Source organism: Manis javanica, chromosome 8, assembly GCF_040802235.1.
Source record: "Manis javanica isolate MJ-LG chromosome 8, MJ_LKY, whole genome shotgun sequence".
Taxonomy (NCBI): Eukaryota; Metazoa; Chordata; class Mammalia; order Pholidota; family Manidae; genus Manis; species Manis javanica.
Window position 1 is genome coordinate 112,304,243 of NC_133163.1, and position 26,513 is coordinate 112,330,755.

The 26,513-nt window shown below is 38.1% G+C and overlaps 1 protein-coding gene across 8 annotated transcripts in view; it reads left to right on the forward strand.

The window, feature by feature from the left end:
- APH1B (aph-1 homolog B, gamma-secretase subunit) overlaps positions 1 to 26,513 on the forward strand; it is a 55,092-nt gene that overhangs the window by 5,230 nt on the left and 23,349 nt on the right. For 2 of the 8 annotated variants that reach the window (XR_012120734.1, XR_012120735.1), the window contains exons 3-4: positions 1,248 to 1,318; positions 2,116 to 2,238. Coding sequence is in view for 6 of the 8 variants with exons in the window: in XM_037004197.2 (XP_036860092.2) it covers positions 1,248 to 1,318; positions 2,116 to 2,238; positions 14,592 to 14,719; positions 17,229 to 17,373; positions 17,463 to 17,653 (658 nt within the window). In the remaining 2 variants the exon portion in view is untranslated. Of the gene's footprint in view, positions 1 to 1,247; positions 1,319 to 2,115; positions 2,239 to 14,591; positions 14,720 to 17,228; positions 17,374 to 17,462; positions 20,852 to 26,513 lie in introns of those variants that run through there. The other 6 variants (XM_037004197.2, XM_037004198.2, XM_037004201.2 and 3 more) reach the window with 6 other exon arrangements.

Sequence of the window (26,513 nt, forward strand, 5' to 3'; positions counted from 1 at the left end):
TACTTTTTTCATTACCCTTATTACTGTTTTGGTCAAATTTTGCATTGTCATAATTTAACATAACCTATGGTATTTATATTTATGTAATAAGTAGGCCAACTACAGCATAGTGAATGTGCATTCCTTGAAATTAACACATTACCCAGAATATAAGTATGTTTTACGTAATTTAATTTTCTACTCCTAGAGCCAACCGAACTCATTTTTGTTACAGCAGTTGCTGAAAAATCATTCTAAAATGTTTGGTTCTTTTATTGCTTTAATAAGTATGCCTTATAGTAAAAATATAATTTGCATATCCTTTGAATCAAGATCATTGTTGCAGAATTTCTAGCCAACAAGGGTTAGTAATAATGACAGTAGTGGAACTGATCGTCCACACCTTGCATTCCTAACACATCTGCATGGGGGGCAGGAACTCATGGTAAGTTTGTGAATTGTCCACAATGGAGGCATGGATATGATCATTCTGGTGATCATTTCTTATTGGGCAGTAGTCTAATGTTTCATTCAGGTATTCTTAATCTCCTTTTAATCTAGTTAACCTCCTTTTATGAGGGCATCATTTTATTCCTGATTATTTCTTCCCTGAAGTCTGGGGACATGAAACAAGTATTTTAGAATCAGACGCCCATATGATTATGTGCTCCTATGAGAGTTCAGATCATTAGTGTTGTAGGATTTAAGAGTAAGGAGACGTGAGTGATCACCAATTGTTGATAAAGCTGGTTTCTTGGAGAAATTGCTGTCTGAGCTAGATTTTGAAGCATGAGTGTAATTTAGGTTCTACAGAGTGGAAGGTAGAAGAGAAAGTGGCAAAACAGTGTAATTCAGGTGGAAGATGTAACAAAGGACCAACAAAAGTGGGATTGAAGATACATGCTTTGGGAAGAGGAAAAAATTCTGAGTGGTAGAGGCCATATGATACTAAATTAGACATTTACTGAGCTCAGAAAGTAGTCAGAAGTGTTACTCTTTTTCTTATTAAACTCATTCCCTGATGGCTTGTTTTCTTACATTTTTCTTATTTTTTTCTTTTCTATGCAAAGGTCAGATAAAGGCAAAAGTTGGTTGGAAATTTTGGTTGATTTTAGTTAATTGAAAATTTGCTTTGTTTTACTTAAATGGATTTTAGAATATAGCCTGATCAGAAGCCTCAGTAAGTATTTGGATTTTGAAATATCTTGTGTATTTGCCTGATACACTACATTTTCATTGAAAAAAAAATCTGTGTGATTTTATTTTAGAAAAGCCAATGAGGGTTTGAAGAGTATAAACCCAGACGAGACCGCACCCTCTATGCGATTGCTGGCCTATGGTAAATTAAAACTGTGTGCTGTCATTAAGAAAAAATTAGACTTGTAGATTTTATACAAGATTTTTCACAAACTTCATAGATTTCTTACAGTATTTTATTAGTTCCTTGGCCTGTTGGTGTACATTATTTCTTTTAGCTTTCCAGGGTACTTTATGATTGCAGGTGTCCCTTATCTGTGTGTCTGTTAAATATTAACCAGGTTTGAAAATTAGATTTTTAATATGTATACACTCTAGTTAACAATTTCTAAGTGATGTTACTGTTACCTTCTCTGGGTGGTTACCATGACTTTAGCTGTACCAGGAGGATCCTTCATCTTAATATAGTTAATACCTCTGCATAATTTTCTTTCAGAATTATGTTTTATTAAAGATGGGATATAAATTCTTGAGCTGAGTTCACCCCAATTTGTCCCAGGGATCAGTCCTTACAGTACTAAGTCACCCCTCAAGTTCAGTTCCAATTTTAAGCCATTAAATGTAATTCGACAAACTGTTAGAAAATAAACCCAAAGTTTCAGCATGATATCCATCTCTGTTCCACCTATTGCTTCTGTGCCTTCCTAGATGGTTTTCTCTCCTTTTAATTTCTCTGCTATGTTCCACTATTTATTTCCTTTCCTCTTCACCTCTTCTCTCTCAGTTCATCATTTAGCCAAGCTCTTGTCTTTTCTGAGCCAGCCACTTATCATGTGTAACTCTTCTCCTTCAACAAAATAGTATCTAGTTCTTGGAAATTTGATTTGAAGAGAAATTGTAGCATGAAAAGGATTTAACAGTGTTTTTCTTCCTCTTTAGTTTCTGGCCTGGGCTTTGGAATCATGAGTGGAGTGTTTTCCTTTGTAAATACTCTGTCTGACTCACTGGGGCCGGGCACGGTGGGCATTCATGGAGACTCTCCCCAGTTCTTCCTGAATTCAGGTATGTACCTGTTGACTGTGAATGTTGAAGCTTCTGGTCGAAATGATCACCCTTAATGGAGTTCCCTAGCTTAGGAATTGCCTTCTTCTAAAGGCAAAATACTGTTAGATACCAGAAGTAAAGGATCTAGAAAGTAAAAATTTTGGTCAAAGTATTTTAGAATTTGAATAGAATTTATCTTGCATAAAATTTACTTTTCTTTTACTGTAGTAATAATGTTGCTCTATAATTGATATATTACAAGTTAATTTTTATAGACTATTTGCTCTTTCTTAATTTTTTTAGTTTACATTTATCTTTAGTATAAGCCCTAATCTTTAATTAATTTATCTTGGCTGTATTTGGGAAAGGCAGGATAATTTAGTCTTGAAATTGAGGGGGAAAAATGTTCTTATTCAATGTGAAATGATGTCTGACATCTAAAAATGTATATTTAAATATATATGTATCATTTTCAAGAATAATAACCCTTTTTCCCTGTTACTGAAGAACTAGAACATTAGCAGAAACTAGAGTTCCTTGTTGCTTATCACTTCTTTACCACCGGTAACTATTGCCCTGATTTTGTGGTAATAATTCCCTAGATTAACCAGGTCAGTTTGGTTTTTAACAATTATACATGCTTTATTTTGAAGGTAAAGCATGAAAGTTTTACTTTCATCTGTATATCTGGAAAAAAAATATTTAGTTTTCTTGCTTTTGAACATTTAAAAATCAATCATACTATATTCTTTAAAAAAAGAAATCAAGAGGAGAAAGTCATGATGGGTGAATTGACCTTTTTAATTCAAAGATACAGTATAAAAGGACCAACTCATTTTGAACAGCTTTTTCATTAGCCAGATAAAGATTGTCATCATGATGCAGTGATCACATATTTGAGAGTTGGTAATTTGCATAATTAACATAAGATTTCTCCTAAATTCCACAAGAAGAATCTTTTAAAAATAGTTTTTAAAAACTCCATTTTATTTTTTTATCTGCACAAGTTATATCATTCAAGTAAGGGATCCCATGCACACATTCTATTAATTAAATATCATTTATTTAACATTTGTGCTAAAGTAATTTCTATCTTCAAGGAGCTTACTTACTCTCTAGTAGGGGGAATAAGACAAAGAAAGTGAATAAGCATTTCAGCAGAGTTTAAGATAATAATAGAAAAGCTATAAGAAGGTATGACCAAATTAAAAAAAAACTGTGGCAGTAGTTTAGAAACATTCTTCATGTTATAGTGAGCCCCAAGCCCAACTGACCCTTGCTCACCGTTTCAGTTTAGGCCTTGGCATCTCCTGTCTAGATTACAACCATCAGCTCCTGACTAGTTGATCTTTCCTCAACATATTACCATGTGAATTTATCCTTTATGCCCCCACTAAACAAATCAGCCCTATACAAAAATGTGCAATGGCTGTCCCAGGTCTCTAGGATAAAGTCAAGGCCCTTTATGTCTGCTGTATGTTAGAGAATGGGTTGTTCTTATTTAGTGGTGCCTCCAGCATAGGGAATTATCTTCCTTTTAAACATTCCATAATTATACCCTCTCTGGCAATTTTTTAATCATTCTGAGTATTAGGTTTTTATTATTACTTATTCATTTATTTATTTTTATTAAGGTGTCATTGATAATACACTCTTATGAAGGTTTCACATGAAAAACAAGTGGTTACTATACATTCCCTCATATTGAGTCCCACCCATAAACTCCACTGAAGTCATTGTCCATCAGTGTAGTAAGATGCCACAGTCACTATTTATCTTCTCTTTCCAACACCTGTCTTCCCAGTGACCTCCCCCACACCATGTGTACTAATCATAATACCCCCAATCCCTTTCTCCCTTCCTCCCCACCCACCCTCTCCCACCCCTCCCCCTCAGTAACCACTAGTCCCTTCTTGGAGTCTGTGATTTTGCCGCTGTTTTGTTCCTTCAGTTTTTCTTCATAGTTATGAGTATTAGGTTTTTAGAACAAATGTATCATTAATAGCTAGAGTCTGTTAGAGTCCAATATAAATTAACAAAACATAATCAGGAGTGGGTATTACTGCTACAGTTTTCTATATTTTCTGAAATTGGTCTGTTAAACCATTACGTAAGCAATTTTCTTCTAGTTGTCAAGTAGCATTCTCCTAATGGAGCTCATTTTTCTGCCAGCTTCTTTCACTAGATGGTGCTAATTCCATTTAGTAAGCTAGGCTATTTTCAGAAGCCTGGCTTAAAATGATTTCTTTGGAAAGAAAAATGGTTTAGCAGTTTGGGGATTTGTAATTTCTATAAGTTCAGGGGAGAATTTAAAGAAAGCAAAGTATTTTAATGTCTTTAGCTAAATTAGGACGGCAGGCTGACCATGCTGTGACTGAAAGAACAGCTATTTATCATGTGCAAGAGTTTCTTATTTGTATAGCATCATTCGTCACAGCATTAACTTTGAATTTACAGTTAAGAAACTACTTTTTATTGCATTTAAAAAGAATAACCCAAATTTGTATGTGTTTGTGTTTATTATATATATAATTTGTAACTGCTGTTGTTACTGTTTATTTAGGCAGTAGCTCATTTTTAGTTTTTCAGTTAAATCTGTAAGTTTTTATGTTAGTTTAACATATGCTATTACAAATGCCTAAGTAATCATTAGAATAAATAAAGAATATGGGGTCACTAATTAGTGTATCTATATTAGTGTAGGACACACACTATATGACACCTGAATGTACATGGGTTTTCATGTTGTAGGTAGGCGTAGTTTATAAATAATACCTATGTATAAGTTAATTGTTCATAGTTGTACAGTAGGCTAGCATTAACATTTACAAATCATTACCATTTCTTGGTAATAGTGTATAGAGCCAAAAGTATCTGAATTAGATTCCTAAATTCAAGTCTTATCCTAGTTTATTAATTTAGTATTTTGGACAAGTCCATTTGATCATTTAATCACTCATTCCATCTTATTATTAAACATTTTTATTCAATAGGCGTTATACCAAGCTATGAAAATATAGCCAAATTAACGCCCATACCTTCCACTCATAGTGAGAAATAAAGACACACAGCTAATTACAGTAAAGTGTGATAAATGTTATGATGAGGAAGAGCCATGACTTCACAAAAGACCACCTCTCACCCATGCTTGGATGGTATTGTGCTTCTCCTTTGTAGTGCTTCCTGTAGTTGTTATTAATTTGTCAACTTCAGTTTTTTGTTTGTGTCTTTCTGTCCAACCGAATGCTAAGCCGTGTAAGTGCAAGGACTGTGTCTGTTTTGTTCACCCCAGCACCTGTGGAGTCCTTTGTTTCTAGATAGACTCATAAATATTTATTGGAATAAATGAAAGCTAGGCACACCTTACGGAGAAAGTGCTATTTGAGTAGATACCTAAAGGATGAATAATAGCAAGGCAGGCAAAGTAAAGGGATTGTCAGCGAAGAATGTCCGGCAGAGAGAAGAGGTCTCTTCCCTGCATGCCTGGAGCTAAGACAGTACTCACTGGGCAGAAGGAGCACTGGACTTCCCGCTAACCTTCATTTTCCTCATCTTTCAGGAAAGGCAAAATAATATCTAACTCAGACATGTGAAGAATTAAATAAAATTAATTTATAGAGTATATAATTTAGTGCTTTATAAACTAATATGGCCCAAGGCTAGAGAATTTGGTTCTTGAAATAAAAAACAGTCTTCAGAGAGGATAATTTCTCTAATTTATGTAGAATCTGGGCTTATCACTCTGAATTGCCTCCCTGTGCTTTAGCAGAAAAATGTCTTTACGCAGTACTCAGGAAGAAGGATAGCTGATATTTTATTTTAAAAACTTCCCCAAACCATTTCATCTATATTATATTTTCTTGGCAGTGCTCTTATCTGGTTAAGGTTTTAAACTTTTTAACCACTAAATCTTTCTCTTGGAGAAATCAGTATGGGCCAGACCACATGGAGTATCACGTTCAGTTCTGGGCATTGTGATTTAACAGGAATACTGAAGAACCAAAATTGGTATAGAAGACTATTGTCAGTATAGTGAAAGATCTAGAAGCTGTGTTCTATAGGGTATGATCGAAGGAAAGAGGAATATTGAGTTTAAAGAAAAATAAAAGACGAATATGGGAATTCCATTTTTGTCCCAATTTGTCGCTTCCTTGTAATAGAATTTGTACATCTGGACCCTTGCATAGCCTCATGGTGGCCAGAATGTACTTCCCTGCCCCTGACTTTGAGCTCAGTCATCATGTGACTTGAATTGGCCAATTAGTGGATGTGCTATAAGTATAAGAGGGTCTGCCCTCCAGGGCTCTGGTCATGCCTTGAGGATATGCCCCACATAGTTAATGCCTACATAGCCTGGACCCCAGAATGAACACATGCAGAGCAGACTTAGGCCCATCCTGCAGTGAGGAGCCAAATCCAGCTGTACCAGCAGCCTGCAGAGCTGCCTCGCTGAACCCAGCCATAATCAGCCAAACCCCTGGACCAGTGAGCGTTAGAATAAATCCTTGTAACACAGTGAGTTTCTTTTTTCATCTGTTCACTCTTTTCCCACAATATTTTAAGTATAATCTCTATAATGCATCAGTTTGTTAAATGTTCAGACTTTAAATGAAAGCTCTTCATAAGCAAGACTGTCTCAAGAAACTACATTACCAATTCCAAAGTGATAGAGAATGTATAACATCCATTAATGATATAGATAAAATTATCAACAATGGGGCTTAATCTGCAATTCTTATCCTTTTATGAATTTATTAGAGTCTTACTTTCTCATAAGTTATCACAACTAACTAGCATTGCTTATAATGTAAGGATACTCCATATGTTGTAATATGTTACCAATTTTGTCATCAAATGTGTATTTTCATCAGATATATTCATATATATGTTTTCATTTTATCAATAGTATAATAGTCTTTCCTCAAGCTGTTCAAATAACCAAGAATGGAAAATTACACTTTGGGAATGTCACTAAACCTTAGCCTATTGTAGACAAGCAGCCTCTGATACATTGTCAAATATGCAGAGCACAGGTGGCTTTCTTCAGCTGTGGGCACAGAGGGAGCTCAGTAGATTGCCCCACAGAGTTCGGCTTAAAGAATGATGCAGGCTGTGGCTCTAGGTCTTGGTGGCTCCTCCAGATATGTTTCAGGCCACCGTCTGAGACTCCGATATCTTGTTCCTCACGTGGCTAAGGGACAGCCATCTCTTGCTGATTGCTGCCTCTGTAGCTCAGGTGGTCTAATGCCTACTGCTTCTTTATTCTCTTCAGGCCTTCTTCTTTTTCATGTGCAAATTGGTCTTTATTTTCTTCACCCACTGCTGCCTTAATTTTTGGTGTTTTTGTGTTTAGTTTCTTACCTTTAGTGAGTCTCCCAGAGATTTTTTTCATAGCTATGATGAGCAGGGTACTATGTAAAAATGATTTGCATGGGGAAAAACAACAGTTTTTGAAAATTATCCAGCAATAGTATCTTCCTTTATTCAGCCCCATTGGAATATATGTTTTATCCACTACACTGAACATTTATAATTTGGAAGAGGGAATGAACCACCCCGTTTTCACCTTTATTGATCGGCCTGGCCTTCCTCAGCAACTTCAGTTTGCTCCTGTGTAAGTCCACGGCCGTGTTGGGAGGATGTGCTGGGGGTCCTGGCATTTACTGGCTTGCTCCATGCTCACTTCTCAGTAAGGATACCTCTCACACCTGGGGTAACTCGCACCAGTCCTCTTCTGCCTTTCCACAGTTCTTCTAAAGGGAATCAGAATGTTCTCTCAGAGCTGCTGCGTTGCACTCTCTTGGGGTGGGAGTGGGGTTGTCCTCATTGTAACGTGTTTCCCTGGTGTACTCTGAGGTTTCCTAACACTATCCCTAGAACAGGTTTTAGTCAAATTTTTTAGAACCAGACTTTTCTTCTTATGTGCATAAATGTTTGGAAATCTTCATGGTTCTTTAAAGGAATTAATCAACCTTGAGGTTTATTTTAAAAGATTGATCTATTGGATTTTATTACCTTTTTCATTCTTTTGTGCTACATATGTAAAGAAGTTGACTTGTGCTTCTCCAAAGAGCCTTCCTAGGATCAACAAGCAGGAGTTGGAGCATGGTTTCTCAGCCTCAGCACTACTGACATTTATGGCCAGATAATTCTTTGTTGGGGATAGGGGCTTTCTTATGTACTGTAGGGTTTTCAACAGCATCCCTAGCCTCTTTCCACTAGATGCCAGAAGCACTCCATCCCCCAGTTTGGCAACCAAAAATGTCTATAGGCACTGACAAATGCCCTCTGGGGGCAAAGTTACCCCACTTGAGAATCACTGAGTTAAAAGGCAGATTTCAGTTCAGTTTGAGAAGGAACTTTTCCACAATGACTTTTAATGGTGTAAGCTTCTAAATTGGAAATATTTGAAGTGGACCCTGTAAGATCTACTTTTCATTGCATAGGGAACTAGATCAACAACTTTTAAGAGGCTTCCCAACATTAACTCTTTACACTGATAAGCTAATATTAGGGGAGAATATTATAATTCTTCAACATTTTCTTGGGGAACTTTAGACATGAAGTCATACCTTTGGCAGTCTGTTCAGCTCATGAACGTACTTGAGGAGCATTTTCATAAGTAGGAAATGACAAATGATACTTAAACACCTGTCATCATTCCATTTGATTTCAGAACAATTCCTTTATGATCTGGTTGGTGTTAAGGGACAGTACTGTACACCTTTTATGGCTATGTAATATGAGATGGGTTTTCAAACAGTCTTTTTTTAATCTTAGAAAATGTTATTTAATTAGTAATATATGTACATCTCTATATATTTTTTTGTTATAATACTGTATATACTTTATTATGTTTCTAACAATTTCTCAGCCTGACCCCAGAGATCTTAAGATTGAGAAATAAAGCACCTATTCAAAGTACTATTATTGAACAAAAGGAACTGAGGCAAATGAAAATGTATTAATTTGTAAGGATGCAAGTAAGACTGTTTTTTTCTGTTGAAACTTTTCTTAATGTGTTCTAACAATAAACAACACTTTGAAACTCTTTCTAAAAATCATCTGATCTTGGTTTCTACACACAGAAATTTCCTAATTCACACTGTGTGTCCATACTCAGTCCACATGGCTTTTCTTCCCTCTCTCTACATATGAAATACCAGGTCCTCTGAAATCTTCTGGCTTCATTACTGTAAGTCATGAAATGCCAAGTAGTCTCCTAAGTTCCAGGCCATCTGGGTCATATATATATATATATTTTCCATTCATTCATTCATCTATCTATCTATTATTTATTCATTCATTCATTCATCTCTTTTATTTATTTATTCATTCATCTATTATTTATTATTTATTTATTATTATTATCTATCTACCTATTTATTTTTATTTTGTTATCATTAATCTACAATTACATGAAGAACATTATGTTTAGTAGGCTTCCCCCTTCACTAAGTCCCCCCCCCACAATCCCCATTACAGTCACTGTCCATCAGCGTAGTAAGATGCTATAGAATCACTACTTGTCTTCTCTGTGTTACACAGCCCTCCCCATACCCTCCCCCACATTATACATGCTAATCATTATGCCCCCTCTCTCTTCCCCCCCCCTTATTCCTCCCTTCCCACCCATCTTCCCCAGTCCCTTTCCCTTTGGTAACTGTTAGTCCATTCTTGGGTTCTTGATCCAGCTGCTGTTTTGTCCCTTCAGTTTTTCTTTGTTCTTATACTCCACATATGAGTGAAATCATTTGGTACTTGTCTTTCTCCGCCTGGCTTATTTCACTGAGCATAATACCCTTTAGCTCCATCCATGTTGTTGCAAATGGCAGGATTTGTTTTCTTCTTATGGCTGAATAATATTCCATTGTGTGTATGTACCACATCTTCTTTATCCATTCATCGACTGATGGATACTTAGGTTGCTTCCATTTCTTGGCTATTGTAAATAGTGCTGTGATAAACATAGGGGTGCATCTGTCTGTTTCAAACTGGGCTGCTGCATTCTTAGGGTAAATTCCTAGAAGTGGAATTCCTGGGTCAAATGGTATTTCTATTTTGAGTTTTTTGAGGAACCTCCATACTGCTTTCCACAATGGTTGAACTGATTTACATTCCCACCAGTAGTATAGGAGGGTTCCCCTTTCTCCACAACCTCGCCAACATTTGTTGTTGTCTTTTGGATGGTGGTGATCCTTACTGGTGTGAGGTGATATCTCATTGTGGTTTTAATTTGCATTTCTCTGATGACTAGCAATGAGGAGCATTTTTTCTATATATCTATATTACAATAAACTAAGTTACAGAATTCTCTTACATTTGTTTTAAAGCAAAAATTTGAAGTAAAATCTCATTTTTCAAAAGCATTAATTTAGTTGGGCTATGTTATTGGAGGTCTCTCAAGAATCCAGGGAGTTTCAGCAGCCAAGAGAGATGGAAGAGTCTCTCCCTCACAGAACTTTGATGCCCCAGGCCTGTCTCTTGGAAAAAGAAGCCAGAAGCCCGTGGGTAACCACATCCTGCCACTGGGTAGCTGAGGCTGACCTTTGGCTTTGGAAAGTCCTCCTTTGCCTATTGTTGCCGCCACCTGGCTCTCTCTGACAGGGCTAGAGATATTCTGCAGTTGTCAGGGGAAGCCAAATGATAGCGATTTCTGTGCTGGGAAGATCCAGTATTAGAATCAATTGCTATCTTAGGTCATTGTCTTTTGCAAGGACAGAAAAGTAGAGATCAGGAATGAGGGAGAGAGTGTGACAAGTGTGGAAATGAGGATATTTATGGATTTGTATGCTAGAGCATTTGCAGTATATTTAGGAGTATAAAAGAACGAAATAGTAATATAGCCTCTTAAAGATAAAACTGATACATTTTGCTTGGAAATAGATTAGACTGAAACATTCTCTACCAAGAGAATTCGACTTAAAAGATTATTAGAAGAGGAAGTCCGTTATCAAACTGGACAGCTACAATTTCACAAACAGATATACAGTACTTGTTTCATTCAAATTTCTGAAAAGTGTTCAAGACATTAGAAATTATGGAAGCTACTTTTATTAATCTGGGTTAGAAACAAATTTTGATATTCTTATTGCCAATGGGTTTCAGCCCTGAGCAAGTTCACTGTGGATTCAATGAAACCGAGGAATGACAATGGAATGTTCTTGGGGTAAAAGGTTTTTTTATCTGGCTTGGTCTCCTAGCAGTAGCTCAGACTCTAGAATTACATCTGCATCCAACAGTCTGCAGGTCTGTAATCCCTCCTTATCTCTGCCTCTGCCCAGAGCACTGGGCAGAGCTCTTTATAGAGTGACTCAGTCAGTAATAGCTTATTGCCTAGGGTGTGGAAGCAGTAGCCTAGCAGCAGGCCAGTTACATCGTCAAGTAGTTTGTTCAGGGGAGGGTCCTGGCATAGGAACTTCAATTTTCCTCACACTTATTAATTTAGATAATTTTTTTTCTCCTTTTAAGACTTTTAGAACCAAGCAAAATGTAGGATTAGATTGACTGAAGGACTTTCAGAATTTTAAACTTAAGAACATGAAATGAAAAACATTTAGTAATTAGAAGATAGTACCCTAAAGATTCTATTAGCAAATCTTCATTTCTGCTGTGGGGTTAATTCCATTTACTAGAGAGAATTATCAAAATATTTTTGTAGCTCCAGCTATATGTATGTGGCACAATAGTTTAGATATCCAGGTCTCAGTTCCTGTTGGGCCTCTAATTGCAGAGGGAATAAAGAATCCGAGCACTCTGAATAGCACATTGTAATAGTAAACGCTTATGATGACCGTGGAAGCCCCCCAGGAACTAGTGCTAGCTGAGTAAATAAGCAGTCGAGTGGGAATATACAGTGTTTTAATAAGTGTCCAAGTGATCCCCTTTAGGTATTTTGTTAATAAAACAGTAAACTGAAAGAATGGGCCCAGTTCCATGAATCTATGTTTTGTGCACCATGATAGCCCTGGTGCCTAGAACAGTGCCTGGCCCATAGTGGGCACTGAATAAATACATGTTGTATTGACTAATGAAAGAGGGGAGGAAGAAAATGAGTGTAAGAGAAAATACAAAGCCAGAGGAAGAAATAATGTAGAAAAGTGAGGAAGAGTGCATTTTAAAACATAGGTACCCAGGAAACTTGGATAAAGGTGGTCACTGTTTGCTGCTTTGCTTCACTGTCCCACCTGATAGTACAGCCCACTAAAGGCTGTGACTTAATTCATCTGTGTATCTGGAGACCATAGCACATAGTAGCTATTATTTATTGAAAAGCTGTTGTTTGCAAAGCTCTGTTCTTCCTGCAAGAACTCTACGGGGTGTGATTATCCCAATCTTAGAAATAAAGGAAACAGAAGCTCAGAGAGCTTAAATAGCTTGCTGAAAACTACAGTATGGGGCTGGGATTCCAACTCAGGATTGTGTGACTCACGAGTTCATATACATAATCTTCAGGCCAAACTATCTAGGTGCTTGTAAATGTGTGTCAAATGTTTAAAAAAAAAATAGTAGTTATCAGAAAGAAGCCACTAAGGAGATGTCTTTGAACTATATCTTAAATAAAAGTAAGATTTGTGGGGAAATGGATAGGGGTGGTGATAAAGGATAGAATGTTCAGGTAAGGGGGTGTCTTGCCAGTGGGTTTCAGCCCTGGGCAAGTTCACTATGGATTCAATGAGACCAAAAAATGACAATGGAACGTTCTTGGGGTGAAAGGGATTATACCCAATTTTATTCCCATGGTGCAGGTCAATCACTAGAATCCCGTCCAGTCAGAGTGTGCATGCAGCAAGCCGGTCTCTGCCTCTGGGCCTCTACCCCCAGAGCTGTCTTAGTGTCTGTACTCAGTGCTGCCACCACTCCAGACTGTGCTGTCCTGCAGCTTGCAGCCATGCCACCGTGTCGCCCACAGCACTGGGCGGAGCTCTTTATATAGAGTCAGTAGGAACATATTGCCCATATGTGTGTAGTGAGCTAGCCGACCAGGGCCAGGGGAGAATCCTGGCCACAGGAGCCTTCACTTTCTCCACAGGGGGTCAATCAGTTAAAAAAAAAAAGTAAAAACACAAAGGCATAAACAGAGTATAAGAGTTCTGGGTTTCTGCCAAGTAGGATATATTTGAAGGTTAGGAAAGGATAGTAATTTGGGTCTAGGTTGTAGAAGTTATTGGATACAATCTGAGATATTTGGACTTTATTTTGCAGACAGGGTCAGTCCATCAAAGATAATATTTAGCAGGAAAGGGCCTTGGAAACAGAAAGAGGGACCTAGAACTTGGAAGGAAGTTCAGGGCTAATGATATCTTGAGACTGCTTGTCCAAAACTCACAGAATAAAGCTTTTCTGAATGAGCATGAACTGAAAATTCCATTAAGTAAGAGCATTTTCCAAGTGGCTGAACTCTAGGGCTTGACCACAGGAGCATGACTGGCTGGTTTCAGTATTCACCGGGACGTATAAAAGAGAAGAGTAAACATGAGCTGACAAACAAATAACATTAATGTGTCCCTTTTTTTTGACATTTGATTGAATCTAGGTTTTAGAAAAACCTTGGAATGTAAACATTTCTGCTTGTGTAGATCATAGTTTCTACCTTGGTTTTTTCTGACATAAACATAACTCCTGGGTGTCTTTAGTGGTCTCAACTCTACATGGTCATATCACCTGGCATCCATCCTCAGGGGGGCTTCCCTGGTTAGGATTGTCACTGGGATTAAAATAAATCACTTTAGGTTAGTCCTCCATCATCCCAAAGTTTCTTTTGAAAAAATCCTACTTTGTACTTGAAAGCATTTACCATCACTTACTGAAATGGCATACTATCACTAGGTGTAACAACTTGCTTTCTTCCAACCACAACAGTTATGTCTTTAATATTGTTTTGTGTGTTTTTGGCTTTGTATAAATGAAATAATATGCATTTTCCCACAAAATGCTTTTCCTTCCTGTCTTGTCTGAGGGTTTCAGCCACCAGCAGGTTCACTATGGATTCACTGAGACCAAGAAATGACAACAGAACATTCTTGGGGTAAAAGGGCTTATACCGGGCTTTATTTTCACAGCAGTAGGTCGAACACTAGAATCATGACTGCATCCCACAGTCTGCAGGTCCGTAATCTACCTCCGTCTCTGCCATTTCTTGGTCTCACTGAATCCATAGTAAACTTGCTGGGGGCTGAAACCCTTGGGCAAGTCACTGAGTTACCATTCAGGCAGATGTGTGTCAAGGTCCTGCTTCTGTCAGATGGTGGTTGAACTCTCTCACAGTGGTGAGGTGTACCCCAGGAGCCTGTGTATCATGACTGGGTGCTCAGTGAGCTTTGGCTTCTGTTGTCTATATAACTGGGCACTAATGGATGACTGTCTTTCAGCTTTCATGACACTGGTTATCATATTGCTGCACATGTTCTGGGGCATTGTATTTTTTGATGGCTGTGAGAAGAGAAAGTGGTATGCCCTTCTTGTAGTTCTTCTGACCCATCTGCTGGTGTCAGCCCTGGTGAGTATTGCCACCCTGCTCAGACTGTTTTTTGGAACTGAAGTCCATATACCTAAAATGGTAGATTCCACTCTAAATGAAATACATGCTTGTGGGAAAATGAGGAAATTCAGAAAAATTGTTTAAAAGAGTGAATGAATGATAAAATCATCAAAGTCTTACTACAGAAAGGCAACAGCTATTAATTTGTTGGTAAATCTCATTAAAGATTTCTTTGTATCTTCCTTTTACTGGGTATAGTCAAACATAAAATAGTCTTGCATTATGCTTATCTTATGTAACACATCTTAAACAATTTCCATATTATTCTATACATATAAATTATAATGGCTTTATATAATTACATAAAAATTATAGTTTGCTTAACTGATCACTTATGTTTCTACTTTTGGTTATTATAATGTTGTTTTGAACATCTTTATACATGAAACTTTTTCAATATGTTGTTTAGTTTCCAGTGAATGGAATTATGAAGTCAAATGATGCAAATATTTTTAAAGCCCTTTATGCAAATTGTTAAAATACTCTCCTCAAGGGTTGTACTGTTTTTACTCATTCTTACCAATACCAAGAGTGCCCATTTCACTACTGACATTATAATAATGACAGTTTTCAAAAGAAAACTTGATATATTTTTTAAGTACTATTTAATGCTTTGGGTCTGACTTTTATTGTAACTTGTCATAAATTTACATCAGAGTAATCCGCACTGCTGCCTTGTCCAGACCCTTGTCATTTCTCACCAAAAGTATCAAAAAAGTTCCTTCTGATGGTACCTGCCTCATGTTCCCCTCCTTTCCATCCATTTAGAGTTTATATCAGGTTTTCTTATATTAGGTTCCTCATCCTCTGATTCATCTAAAGTGCAATATTATTGCCTCCCCTACTTAAAATCTTTCAGTGGTGCAGGATACTAAAGTAACCCTTAATATGACTATTATGGTCTGAGTTCATTCTCCTCGGTTCTTGTCCCGCTGCAACAAAGAATTGAAAGGCAGGGTCACGGTAGCGAAGCAGAGTGAAAGTTTTATGTGAATATACTCCATGGAAGGAGCGGGCCAGAGTCAAGGTAGACAAAGGTACCAAGCTTTTAGGCGGGAGGCCTTTATATTGCATTCTGGCTAGGAGGTGCCTCTTTGGCCGACAAGGTGGGGTTGATTTACAGGTCCAGCTCTCTAGCCATCCCTCTCAGTGAGCACGTCCTTTCCCGGGCTGAGGTGTGGTTCGGGCAGTTCTTAGTTCTGTTCAATTGTGCCCTCATTGGGACCTAGTTGGGAAGGAAGTTTCCTCCCCACAAAGCCTTTGTAGTCTTCCCATGGGACTGGCTACCTGGGCAGAGTTTGGGTGGCTTCTTTGGAGCTTATCTTCCCCTTTCTTAGCTGCTCATGCTGTCTTCCTACCTAACATTCCTACCATGATGGCAACTCTGTAAAGCCAAATCCTCCTGGAAAGGAGACTGGAGAGAGAATACTTTAAAATATTAATAGCATTTATCTCTGGGTGGAGTCTTTTGTTCTTATTTGGCAAGTTCCAAATTTTCTATAGCATACACTTGTGTAATCAGAAACAAAGCTGGAAACATGGAAGTCATTCTTGGCCTCTCTTTCCCTCACGTTCCATCCATCATCAGCAAGTCGTGTCAGTTACCGCCATCCAACTCTCCATCTCAGCCACCACGCTGATCTACGTCACCACCCTGTACTCTCCTCATCCAGCACAAAATCTGCCTAACTCGTCTCCCTGCTTTCACCATAGCCTCCTTTAATCCGTCTCTGTAGTTTTAAACATCTAAATCAAGTCGTTCAGCTTCCCTACCTAAAACCCTTCTGCGACGTGCATTACACTGATAAAAGACCACATGTCTTCCCAACGTGCTGCATAGCTGCCCCCTGCCTCCCACTCTGACCTCCTCTCGTGTGCTGCCCCTCTGTCTATACACATCATTAATATGGACTCTTCTCAGGTTCTCAGCTGCCCTAAGCCTTTTGCCCTCTGATCTTCCACCCGCTCCGACAGTCTACCCAAGGCTGGCTTGCTTCCCCTCCGATGTGTCTTAGTTTAAATGCCACTCCCTCGGCGCCTTCTTTGACCACCCTAAGTAATTCACCTTGTTCTTACCTATCCTAGCACCATCACAGTGATAATTATTCTGTCTTTGCATTCATCAGGGTTTGTAATTGTTCATTTGTTCCTCCATTCTTCCTTACCAGCATGAAAGCTGCATTAGGATGGACAGTTTGGACTTCATTATCATGTAACGTGGTACCTCTTGGCATCCTATTAGTGGTTTTTAAATGAACTTTGGGAACCCATAGTAATAGTGAGCTGAAAAAGAGTTGCTGTTCCCTTGACTACTAAGGATTCCTACTAAGGTGTCTTGGACTTGTCTCACTTTCTTGTAAATTCTAATAGGCTTTTAACACAAATGACTGTACACTAGGCCTAGGTTACATAACATGTGTTTTCTTTTGGGGATTTCGTTAGGTTCTGGCCTCTCATTACCTTCTAGGGTTGTCATCTGGATACAGCAGAACAGACCTGCACACTCATGTCTGTTGGCGAGGTCAGGCCTGTGTGTCTTTGTGGGTCTTGGTGCTCTTCAACACGTGACACGCATTACATGTCTGGTGAAACATACACCCCGGCTGCTATAAGTATTCCATATTTTCCTTTATCTTTGATTACTCCACCTGTTTAATAAGCTTGCTGTTTTTACACAAGCTGATTTATTTTTCCTTTGCAGACCTTCATAAACTCTCATTATGGGACAAATCTGGTGTTAGCGTATATAACCATGGTGCTCATGGGCACCTGGGCATTCTTTGTTGCTGGCGGCAGCTGCCGAAGCCTGAAACTCTGCCTGCTCTGCCAAGACAAGGACTTCCTCCTTCCCGGCCAGCGCTCCAGATAACCTCTGAGAACCAGCACCTATGAAACAGTAAGCTGTGTCTTTAGAGGAAGCGCAACTGTGCCTTTTTCTAAAAATCCCCTTTCCTAGTGGAATTTAGAAAAAAATAAAACTGTCTAGATACAGTATGGCTTTTCTACAACAGTCCTCTGAAAGAGATAACATCAATGGTGTGCATCCTGGCTGCACATTAGCATCACATGGGGAAACAAAGAATTCTCATTTCTGGGCTCCATCCTCCAGATTTAATTGGTCTGGGCATTTGTTAATTTTTGAAAGCTTTCCAAATGACTCCGATGTGCAGCAGGTTGAGAAACATCAGTGTTCAAATGGGAACTTCCTGAGAACATCATCACTGAATAAGAATCAGATGTTTAGCTCTCTTGTGCTGAGCAAGTAAATATCTGTCAAATTCTGGTTAGCCTTTGTCTTTTTAAGTTTTAAGTTTTGAAATCACAAAAGGCTTAAAGGGCTGTCATCTCTGTGAGGTTTTCATTTACCTTACTAGTACCCTATTTTATGAGAATATGGTAAGCTATGCTTCGAAATGCAATGATAAATTGCACTGACTTACTATGATAATTTAGCCAGACCAAGCTATAGATTAATAAACTATTTTTCTGTAGTTTTTACATTCTAGATTTTGGTTTTTGAGGACTTTACATTGTTTTTGAGCATAGATTCAGTTTCTTTAACCAAAAACCAATTATTTTCTGATTTCCTGGGAAGGTATTGTAAAACCAAGAATTTTTATGCAACTTCTATAAGTCTTCCCTGGGCTTAAGAGTTTTCCTGGGCTCTGCCCCAAGGCAGTACCAGCTGAGTGCTAGTTGCTGGGCTAGTTGTTCTCTGAGTATCTCTGCAGTTTGCTGACTGAGGTACCCTGGGGCAGGCCTCACTGGAGCTGGTGGAAGTTTACCCACAGCAGGAGGAAAACAAGCCAGTAGGATGGTGTTGGCGCTTTTAATTTGCTTCTGTGATACTTAACCGGCACTTACCCTCAAAAGGTGTAATGTAAGATGTATGTCTTAAACTGCTCAATTCATGTTTATACTTAATAAGATCCAATAAATAACTCTTATGTTTTGGTCAAGATACAGCATTCCCTTTATAGAAAAACCCAGTTGTTTGTTCAGTTTCTAAATAACCCTTTTTATTTCCTTTATAAAGAGGAAATGCCAGTGAATTGTGCCTTTACTAACTAGAAATTGTTCCCAGTTGATAGCTTTTAGGGAGTTGAGGGTGTGAAATGGAAATTCTCTACACATTAATGTGGTAATCTCTGTGGATCCCGAATGTGCAGTAGAACATCCAAAAGAAATAGGAGCAGCAGTGAGAGGTTCTCAGCAGTGCCGTGAGAGCTGGAAGATGCTGAGCGCATGTGGTGGGGAAAGATAACGAGCATGTTCAAAATGAAAATCTGGCCAGTATTTTGGGCTAGTCACACATCATTCCAGGGGCCAGAACTTTACACATGAACCAGACCTTTATCAATGAAATCCCCTTCCTATGTTTAAATCACTAGAATTTCTAAATCTAGGGATTCAAGGAGTAGAGTTTCCAGAAGGTACTGACAGTCTCATAAGCAATTGAAATTATTCCCCTGAACTTTACTTCAGCACTAATACCCATGCTTCCATTGGGTTTGCAATTTTTCTTCTTTGTACATGGTTTTCCTTAGGCTAGAAGAATCATAGGAAGAGTGGAGGATGTAAAGACCAAACAGTGAAATTTACTGTGCAGAGTTGAGGGAAACAAGATACCCAGTGAACTGGGCTCTATTCCTGTTGGAACATAGTGTTCTTCGATGAGTAGAGTAAGAAAAGTATATACTTGGGTATTACTATTGACTCATGCATCTCTGGAATGAGTGGTCTGATAAAATACTTGCTGATCTATAAAGTGTCAAAAAATCTGAGAATATTAATATTGCTCACACATGAGCTCTGAGGATGTCCTCTGTGCATTAATAGATTAATATTAAGTAAAGAAGTTGGGATATTGTAAAAATCTCTTTTCTAAAAACTCAGGTGAGAAGAAAATTTTCTTTGGTGATGAGACTGTTGTCTTAGTTCAGAAAATTATCAATAATCCTTGATAAACTAAGGAGCTTTCTAACGCTGATTTCTCTTAAAACGTATCGCCATAGTCAGTTAGGCATTACTGTTGAAAACAGCCTTGCTTTACCTGACACCAAGGAAGCCCAGAGGGACAGTTGTTTTTTTTTTTCATCTGTTACCTATAATGAGCTCTCTGAGCCCCCATATTTTGGGGAGGAGGAGGTGGTGGTGTTGATGTTGTGTGCTGTCCTCTGCACACGGCTTTCTCATTTTGAGGGAAATGTGGGTATATTGACTTGGAATGTGTATATTGTTACAGCATTTGAATATGTTGACATGTGAATAATACATTGATTTTGTTACTCTCTAATAAATTTGTATTTATTTTTAATTCATTTGAATTGGTAGTTGTAACAGGAGAACTTTTGTCAACCTCCATCCTGGCCTTCATGACTGGCAATATAGTAACAGCAACCTTCTTGTAGAGCATCTTAATAAAAACATGGCTAAAAGACATAAATGATGATAATTGCAGACTGCATAGAAATTGGCGTGTGTTCCCAGTGGGGAACACATTCTGAAGCACATTTCAGTGTTTCCTGAGGGTGGCAGATTCGCATCACAGATACTAGGTGTTACCCAGAGATTCGGTGCAGTATCGCAGCTGTGACAGAAGCTTTCTGCTACCTGGCAACCCTTCTCACTTGCCTCAAACTAGCCCAGAGACGGATTAGCAGTCAGCACCGGCCTGAGGGCTCTGAAGCCAAGGGGGCAGCCTGTCGTGGGCAGCAGCAGCCTGTTCCCTGGGAAGAGCTTCTTGTATAGTAGTCGCAGCTTTGGTGAGCTGAGTCTTTCCGGTCCTCACCATTCCTTACTCCAGGTGGACAAAGTAAATGTCACAACAAAAAATTTTTAAGTGCTTTGTTTGGAGCACTTTAAGATTGCACTGTTTACATTTCTCATTTACCGACTTTACTTCATTCTCTTGATTTTAGTGTTTAGAGAAGTGGATCTATCTCTTATATATAGTATGTATCATTTTATATGTTATACTGTTATGTCATACATACTGGTGATATCAGGCCTTGCATTCAATACACAATGCAATAAACTCTTCTCAGACCTGTATTTTTTAGTAAACAATAAAAAGATTGTTCGGCATCACTCATTTCCCATGTCTCCTCTTCGTTGGGATAGTGGATCCTTTGGTATCTGTTGTTATAGTTTTTGTCTCTTATAAAACTTGGCTGTACATTCTGTTGTTTATGGCTGGTCAGCTCTGAGACTTTCTTCAAAAAGAAATCTTTGTTATAGGATTTTGAATTCATAAGGCCTATTTCATTTGTGTGTTCAGAAACAGTTTGGTGCAGAGAAGTTCCTTGAGGTGTCTTAAAGGAAGTGGAGGAAAGTCCTCACAGATCCTAAAACATCACCTTGAAAAATCTGCTAAGTAATTGTAGAATAGTGAATTTATAAAACGTAATAGTGGCTAAAGATGAGAGCTCGCTGATGAGGAGAGGACAGTGTAGTTTCTACCCAGTACCCTGAGCAGCCTATAGAGTCCTTTTGGTTTTCCTTCCCTTGGTGAGGAGACAGTGCAGCTAAGGGGTTAGGCTTGGCCTTCACCATTAGCCAGACTACGCAGAGAATTGTTATGGCCTGCAACTCAAAACCATATGATGCCTGGTCACTCTGGTTTGTAATGAAGCTGCTCCAGGTTAATGTTGACCATTTTATTAAGTGAAATACCCTCAGGGATCAAGGGCTCTTTGGTCCTAACTTAACTTGTAAGCCAGTGGAAAAGGTATGCATTCCGCAGCCAACAGCCCAGATTTGCATACAACTTTGTTGGCCCTTCCGCACTGGAACTGTGGCTCTAGTTTAATTGCTATTTGTTTGGTGTCTAGTTGAAACAGGGATTTCTCTGTGACCAGCCTCAACACATAGAAACCTCCAATGGAAAAAAGTGTATTTTTTTTACCTTCACCTCATTGAAAATGCCAAATAGAAGGAACCACTCCCTTCCTTGTGGTGTCAGTCTCAGTAAAAGAATTGGTTGTTTGACACATTCTGAGCTGACCATAATAGATCATGAGCCCCGAGCAGGTCCTGGCTATAAGGCTCAATCATTTGGAGGTGGTACTTGTTGCTTAACTGTGTGGGTCACTGTAAACCCTGCTTCTACCTAGTTATAAAACCATATATTTTTCAGTGCTTGAGCAAAATCAGGGATAGAGTTTACAGTGTTTAATCAGGGTTTATCATGCACAGAATACTGTGTTAGATACTTCTAAAAGAGGAAAAGAACAAGATGGTGATCTTTATTCTCAGGGAACATATAATCTAACTGTCCAGATTAAAACATACTTTAAGGCAACTACAAAATACACTACAAATAATGAAATAGTATAGGATAGCTTGAATACGTAAGATGATACTTATAGTTTTAGCAGTGGATGAAGGACACATGGGTCAAAGAGGAAAAGGTGGGGATGAGGACTGAACCCTGGGGCACTCATTGAGAAATTGGGAAGGGGAGGTGAAGTTGTCCACCCAGGATAGAAGGTGTGGTGTATGGCCTGTGAGCCAGGGGAAGGTATGTCAAATCCTGCTAAGGAATGAGTAAAACGAGGAGTAAGAATGGATCATTGCATATGGAGAGAGGGGGTTTGCTGATGACCTTGATAAAAGGAATTTCAGTGTAGGGCTGAATGCCTAAATTGAGTGGATTATAGAGATGGAGAGGTAAGGAAGTAGGCACAGCATAAAGAGTACAGAAAACCATGATTAGAGCAGGGGAATGGGATTATAGCCTGAGAAGCATGGGGGGCAAGAGCAGGTGTTTTTCTTTTCTTTGTTCCCTATAATACAGCACTATGACAGCACGTTTGTATAAAGATGGGGATGATTCAGTGGAAAGGGGGAAATTGATGATGCAAGAGACCAGGGGGATAGTTGCTGAAGCAGAGTCCCTGCAGAGGAAAGAGAGTGGGGATTTTTGGCATTAAATGCTTACATTAAATAAGGAAAAATGTTTAAATTCAATGACTTAAGCAACTAGGAAAAAAGCAAACTAAAGCTAAATAAACAGAAGACAGAAAGTAATGACAAGAATAGAAATCAAGTAGAAAGCAGAAAAATGGTGGAGAAAATCCAAACAAAAACTTGGTTGAGAAAATCAGTAAAATTGATAAGGCTTTGGCCATATTGTAAAGGGAAAAAAAAGAGGAGACACAAATCATGAATATCAGGAATGAGAGGAAACATCGCTACAGATCTTACATCATTAAACAAAGAGGGAATAGCATGGACGACAATGCAAACAAATGCGAGACTTAGACGAAGTGGATGGATTCCTTTTAAAACAACAAAGCTCGACCAAGAAGAAATAGAAAGCCTGAGTATCCCTATATTTCTTCAGACTTTTTTCCTTAATATGCATTTTAATTATTTACTGAAAGCTGGACATGGTGTATCGGAGAACTGAAGGAAAGAGACTTTTAGTGTACATTTTATGTCACTCTGAGTGAAAGTTGGGCCGCCCTGTTTTTGCCTCTCCTCTTGGCTTTGGGGGCCTCCCGATGTGCTCTCTTCAAAGGACCCCTGTGTCTTAAGGCTCTTTCAGCTGTGATCCACTGTTACTATATTGGAGCCCTGTTGATGTGGCAGTAGGGTGTGGGGGAGGGGATGCGTCCTGTAATCTTGAGATTAAATCTTAGTTTTTTAGTGGGCCTGCATCCCTCAACTGTCTCTTGGCTTATTTTCCACTTAGGTGAGATAGGAAGGCTAAACTGGGGGCTGGAATGGAAGAAATACCCACAAGGTGCAATAAGGCTCTTATAAGGTATTTTTCCATGGAGAGTAGGCCTTTGTTATAGAGAACATTTTAGGGGTATTTTTACCTTGGTACCTTTTCCTTGCCAGAGCCACAGAGGGTTTCACTGTGAAAATCTGGCGAGGTTCCTGGAGGTAAAACCCACCATGGTGTGGGGCTTCTAAGACTTCATGCCAGTCTCAGGAATTTCTCACTCCTAATTCCACACTTAGACTCCAGCAATTTGTCAAAATTGGCATTTAAATGTCCTTACTGGATTATGGCTCCAGTAGCTTCTGCTCCAAGTGGAGTTTATCCCAATACAAGACTGGTTTAACATGCAAATATCTTTGAGGTCACCATCTTAACAAGCAAATCCCAGCTGTGACTCTCTGGAGTCACCTCTGTCTCCAGACTTCAGGGTGATATGATGGCTTACCCTGAAACCTCAGTTCTCTAATGGGTGCAAGAAAAATTATTGATTTTCAGTTTTAGTGTTTTGTTGTTGTAAAAATGGGAGTGACAGCTTCTAAGTTCTTTACATCTTGGTGCGAGCCAGAAATCCCCTGTATCTATCAAAGAAATTGGATTTGTGTTTTTCATAAAGAAAATTCCTAGAAGGCTTCACTGGAGAATTCTACCCAGCATTAAAAAAGAGAAACAATATCAATTCTACCCAAACTCTTATGAAGTGAGGTAATAGAAAATAGAAGTGATGGCACACTTTCCAATTCATTCTGTGAACATGACTAAGCATTACTTAAACAACAAAACCAAAGATACTAGAAAGAAAACAAAACAAAATTACAGTCCAGTATTTGTCATGAATATGCATGTGAAAGTCCTCAACAATATTTTAGTAAATTGAATCCAGTAATATATAAGTGGTGTAATGCACATGACCAAGTGGAGTTTATCCCAGTACAAGACTGGTTTAACCTGCAAATGTCTTTGAGGTCACCATCTTAACAGACTATATTAAATAAGCATGTGATCATATCAACAGATGCAGAAGAAGCTTTTGACAAAAATCTAACACCCGTTTTTGAGTTTAAAAAAACCCCAGTGCTCAGCAAAGTAGGAATCGAATGAAGTATCTCTAACCTAAAAAGGGGACATATATGTAAAACCTGCATTAAGTAAGGCCCTACTTAATGACAAAAGACTGAAAGCTTTCTCCACAAATATTGGAAACAAGGCAGGGATGTCCACACTCACCACTTTTATTCAACATTGTGCTGGAGGTCTTAGCCATACAAAAAGAAAAGGAAAAAATAGTAAGTCATATAGATGGGAAAGCAAGAAAATAAAAGATGGTTTATTTTCATATGGTTGCTGGTGTAGAAAATCCAAAAGAAGCTTCAAAAAGGCGACCAGTGAATTTAGCAAGGTTATAGGATATGAGGTCAACATATAAAAATGAATCAGGTTTCTCTATACAAGCAGCAGGCAGTTGGAAATTGAAACTGGCTGGCTCTCTAGAACTAGTTTGCTTCTCAAACTATCTGTAGTGAAGAGCTATTAAAAAATGTCTAATCCATCACAGGTCAGTATTTTGTAAAATACAAAAATGAATTATTAAAATGTGCTAAAACTCATTCAGGTTACAAAGACAAAATTCTTATCAGAGTCAACATATAAAATTACATTTCAGTGAAAATGGAAAACATTACAAAAATGTACATGTTTATTGATGTGTTTATGGTCAATATAGAGTCACTTATGCTCAAAACTTTGTTCTGTAAAAACTGAACAAAATTTGAGTAAAAAGGTGATTCTCCATATTAAATGCCTATTTAAAACACTAAAAGAATACCCAGTATGTAAATAGATAACATTTTTAATGTGATAAATGAACTTGTATACTGTTTGTTAATTTACCTTATGTAGATTGGATTGGTAACAGTGCTCATTTCAGAAAATAAAATGTATCTAAATGTTTCTGTGTTTACCCCACCAAGTACCAAAATATAATCTACAATGATGTGAATAGAAAGTTCCAGAACAGGTCCATATAGCTGAGAATCTAGTATATAATTGGCATTTTAAATCAATGGGGACAGGATCAGCTATTCAATAAATGGGCTGTTTGATGATCTGTTTATTTTAGGGAGGAAAAAAGTAAAGCTAGGTCCTTACCTCACTTCATAAGAAAAAATCTAGACATATTAAATTTCAAGTGCAAAATATAAAATCATAAAAGAATTAGAAAAAAATTAGAATAGTTTCATAATCTTAAGGTGGATAGAGTATTTCTCAGCACTATACTGATGGCTATAAATCACAAAGGGGAAAAGTGGACAGATTAGACAACATAAAATTTAAAACTGTGGCAAAAGATACCCTAAACAAAGAAGGTAGGGAGCAATATTTTTGGCATATATTACAAAGAGTTGTCACTTACATAAGAAGTTTCTATGATTTACTAAAGGTGATTTAGTAAAGAAGTGATCAAAGGACATACACAGGTCATTCACAGGAAAAAAATGCAACAGCCAATAAACTAAGTAACTCAACCATTAAAGAGATGCGAAACAAGCAAATCATTTTTAGATTGCCCGTCAAAGATGAAAAAGTTTGATAATACCAAGGAATGTTGAGCATATGTTGGAAACAGCGTATGTTGTGAGAAAACAAATTAGTATAACCCTTTTGAGTGGTAATTTAGCAAAATCTATTATATCTATACAATTTTGAGATATACATACTTTGAACCAGCAGTTTTTCTAGGAATTTATCCGTTAGAAATACATCCATGTACACAAGGATCTTGTAATAGTCTTGTAAACATGAGGAATTTGCAACAAATATCTATCAATAAAGCTTTGCCTCAAAGAGCAGAACACTCCACAACCATTAAAAACCATGAGGATATTTTGGAATAAGTTAGAAAAGAAAAGCAGGATAGAGGGCATTCTTCCACTCAGCAAGTATTTGTTACATCAGACATTGTGCCAAACACTGAGAATGCAAGAGTGAATATAAGTATGATCCTGGCCCTTACGGAGCATA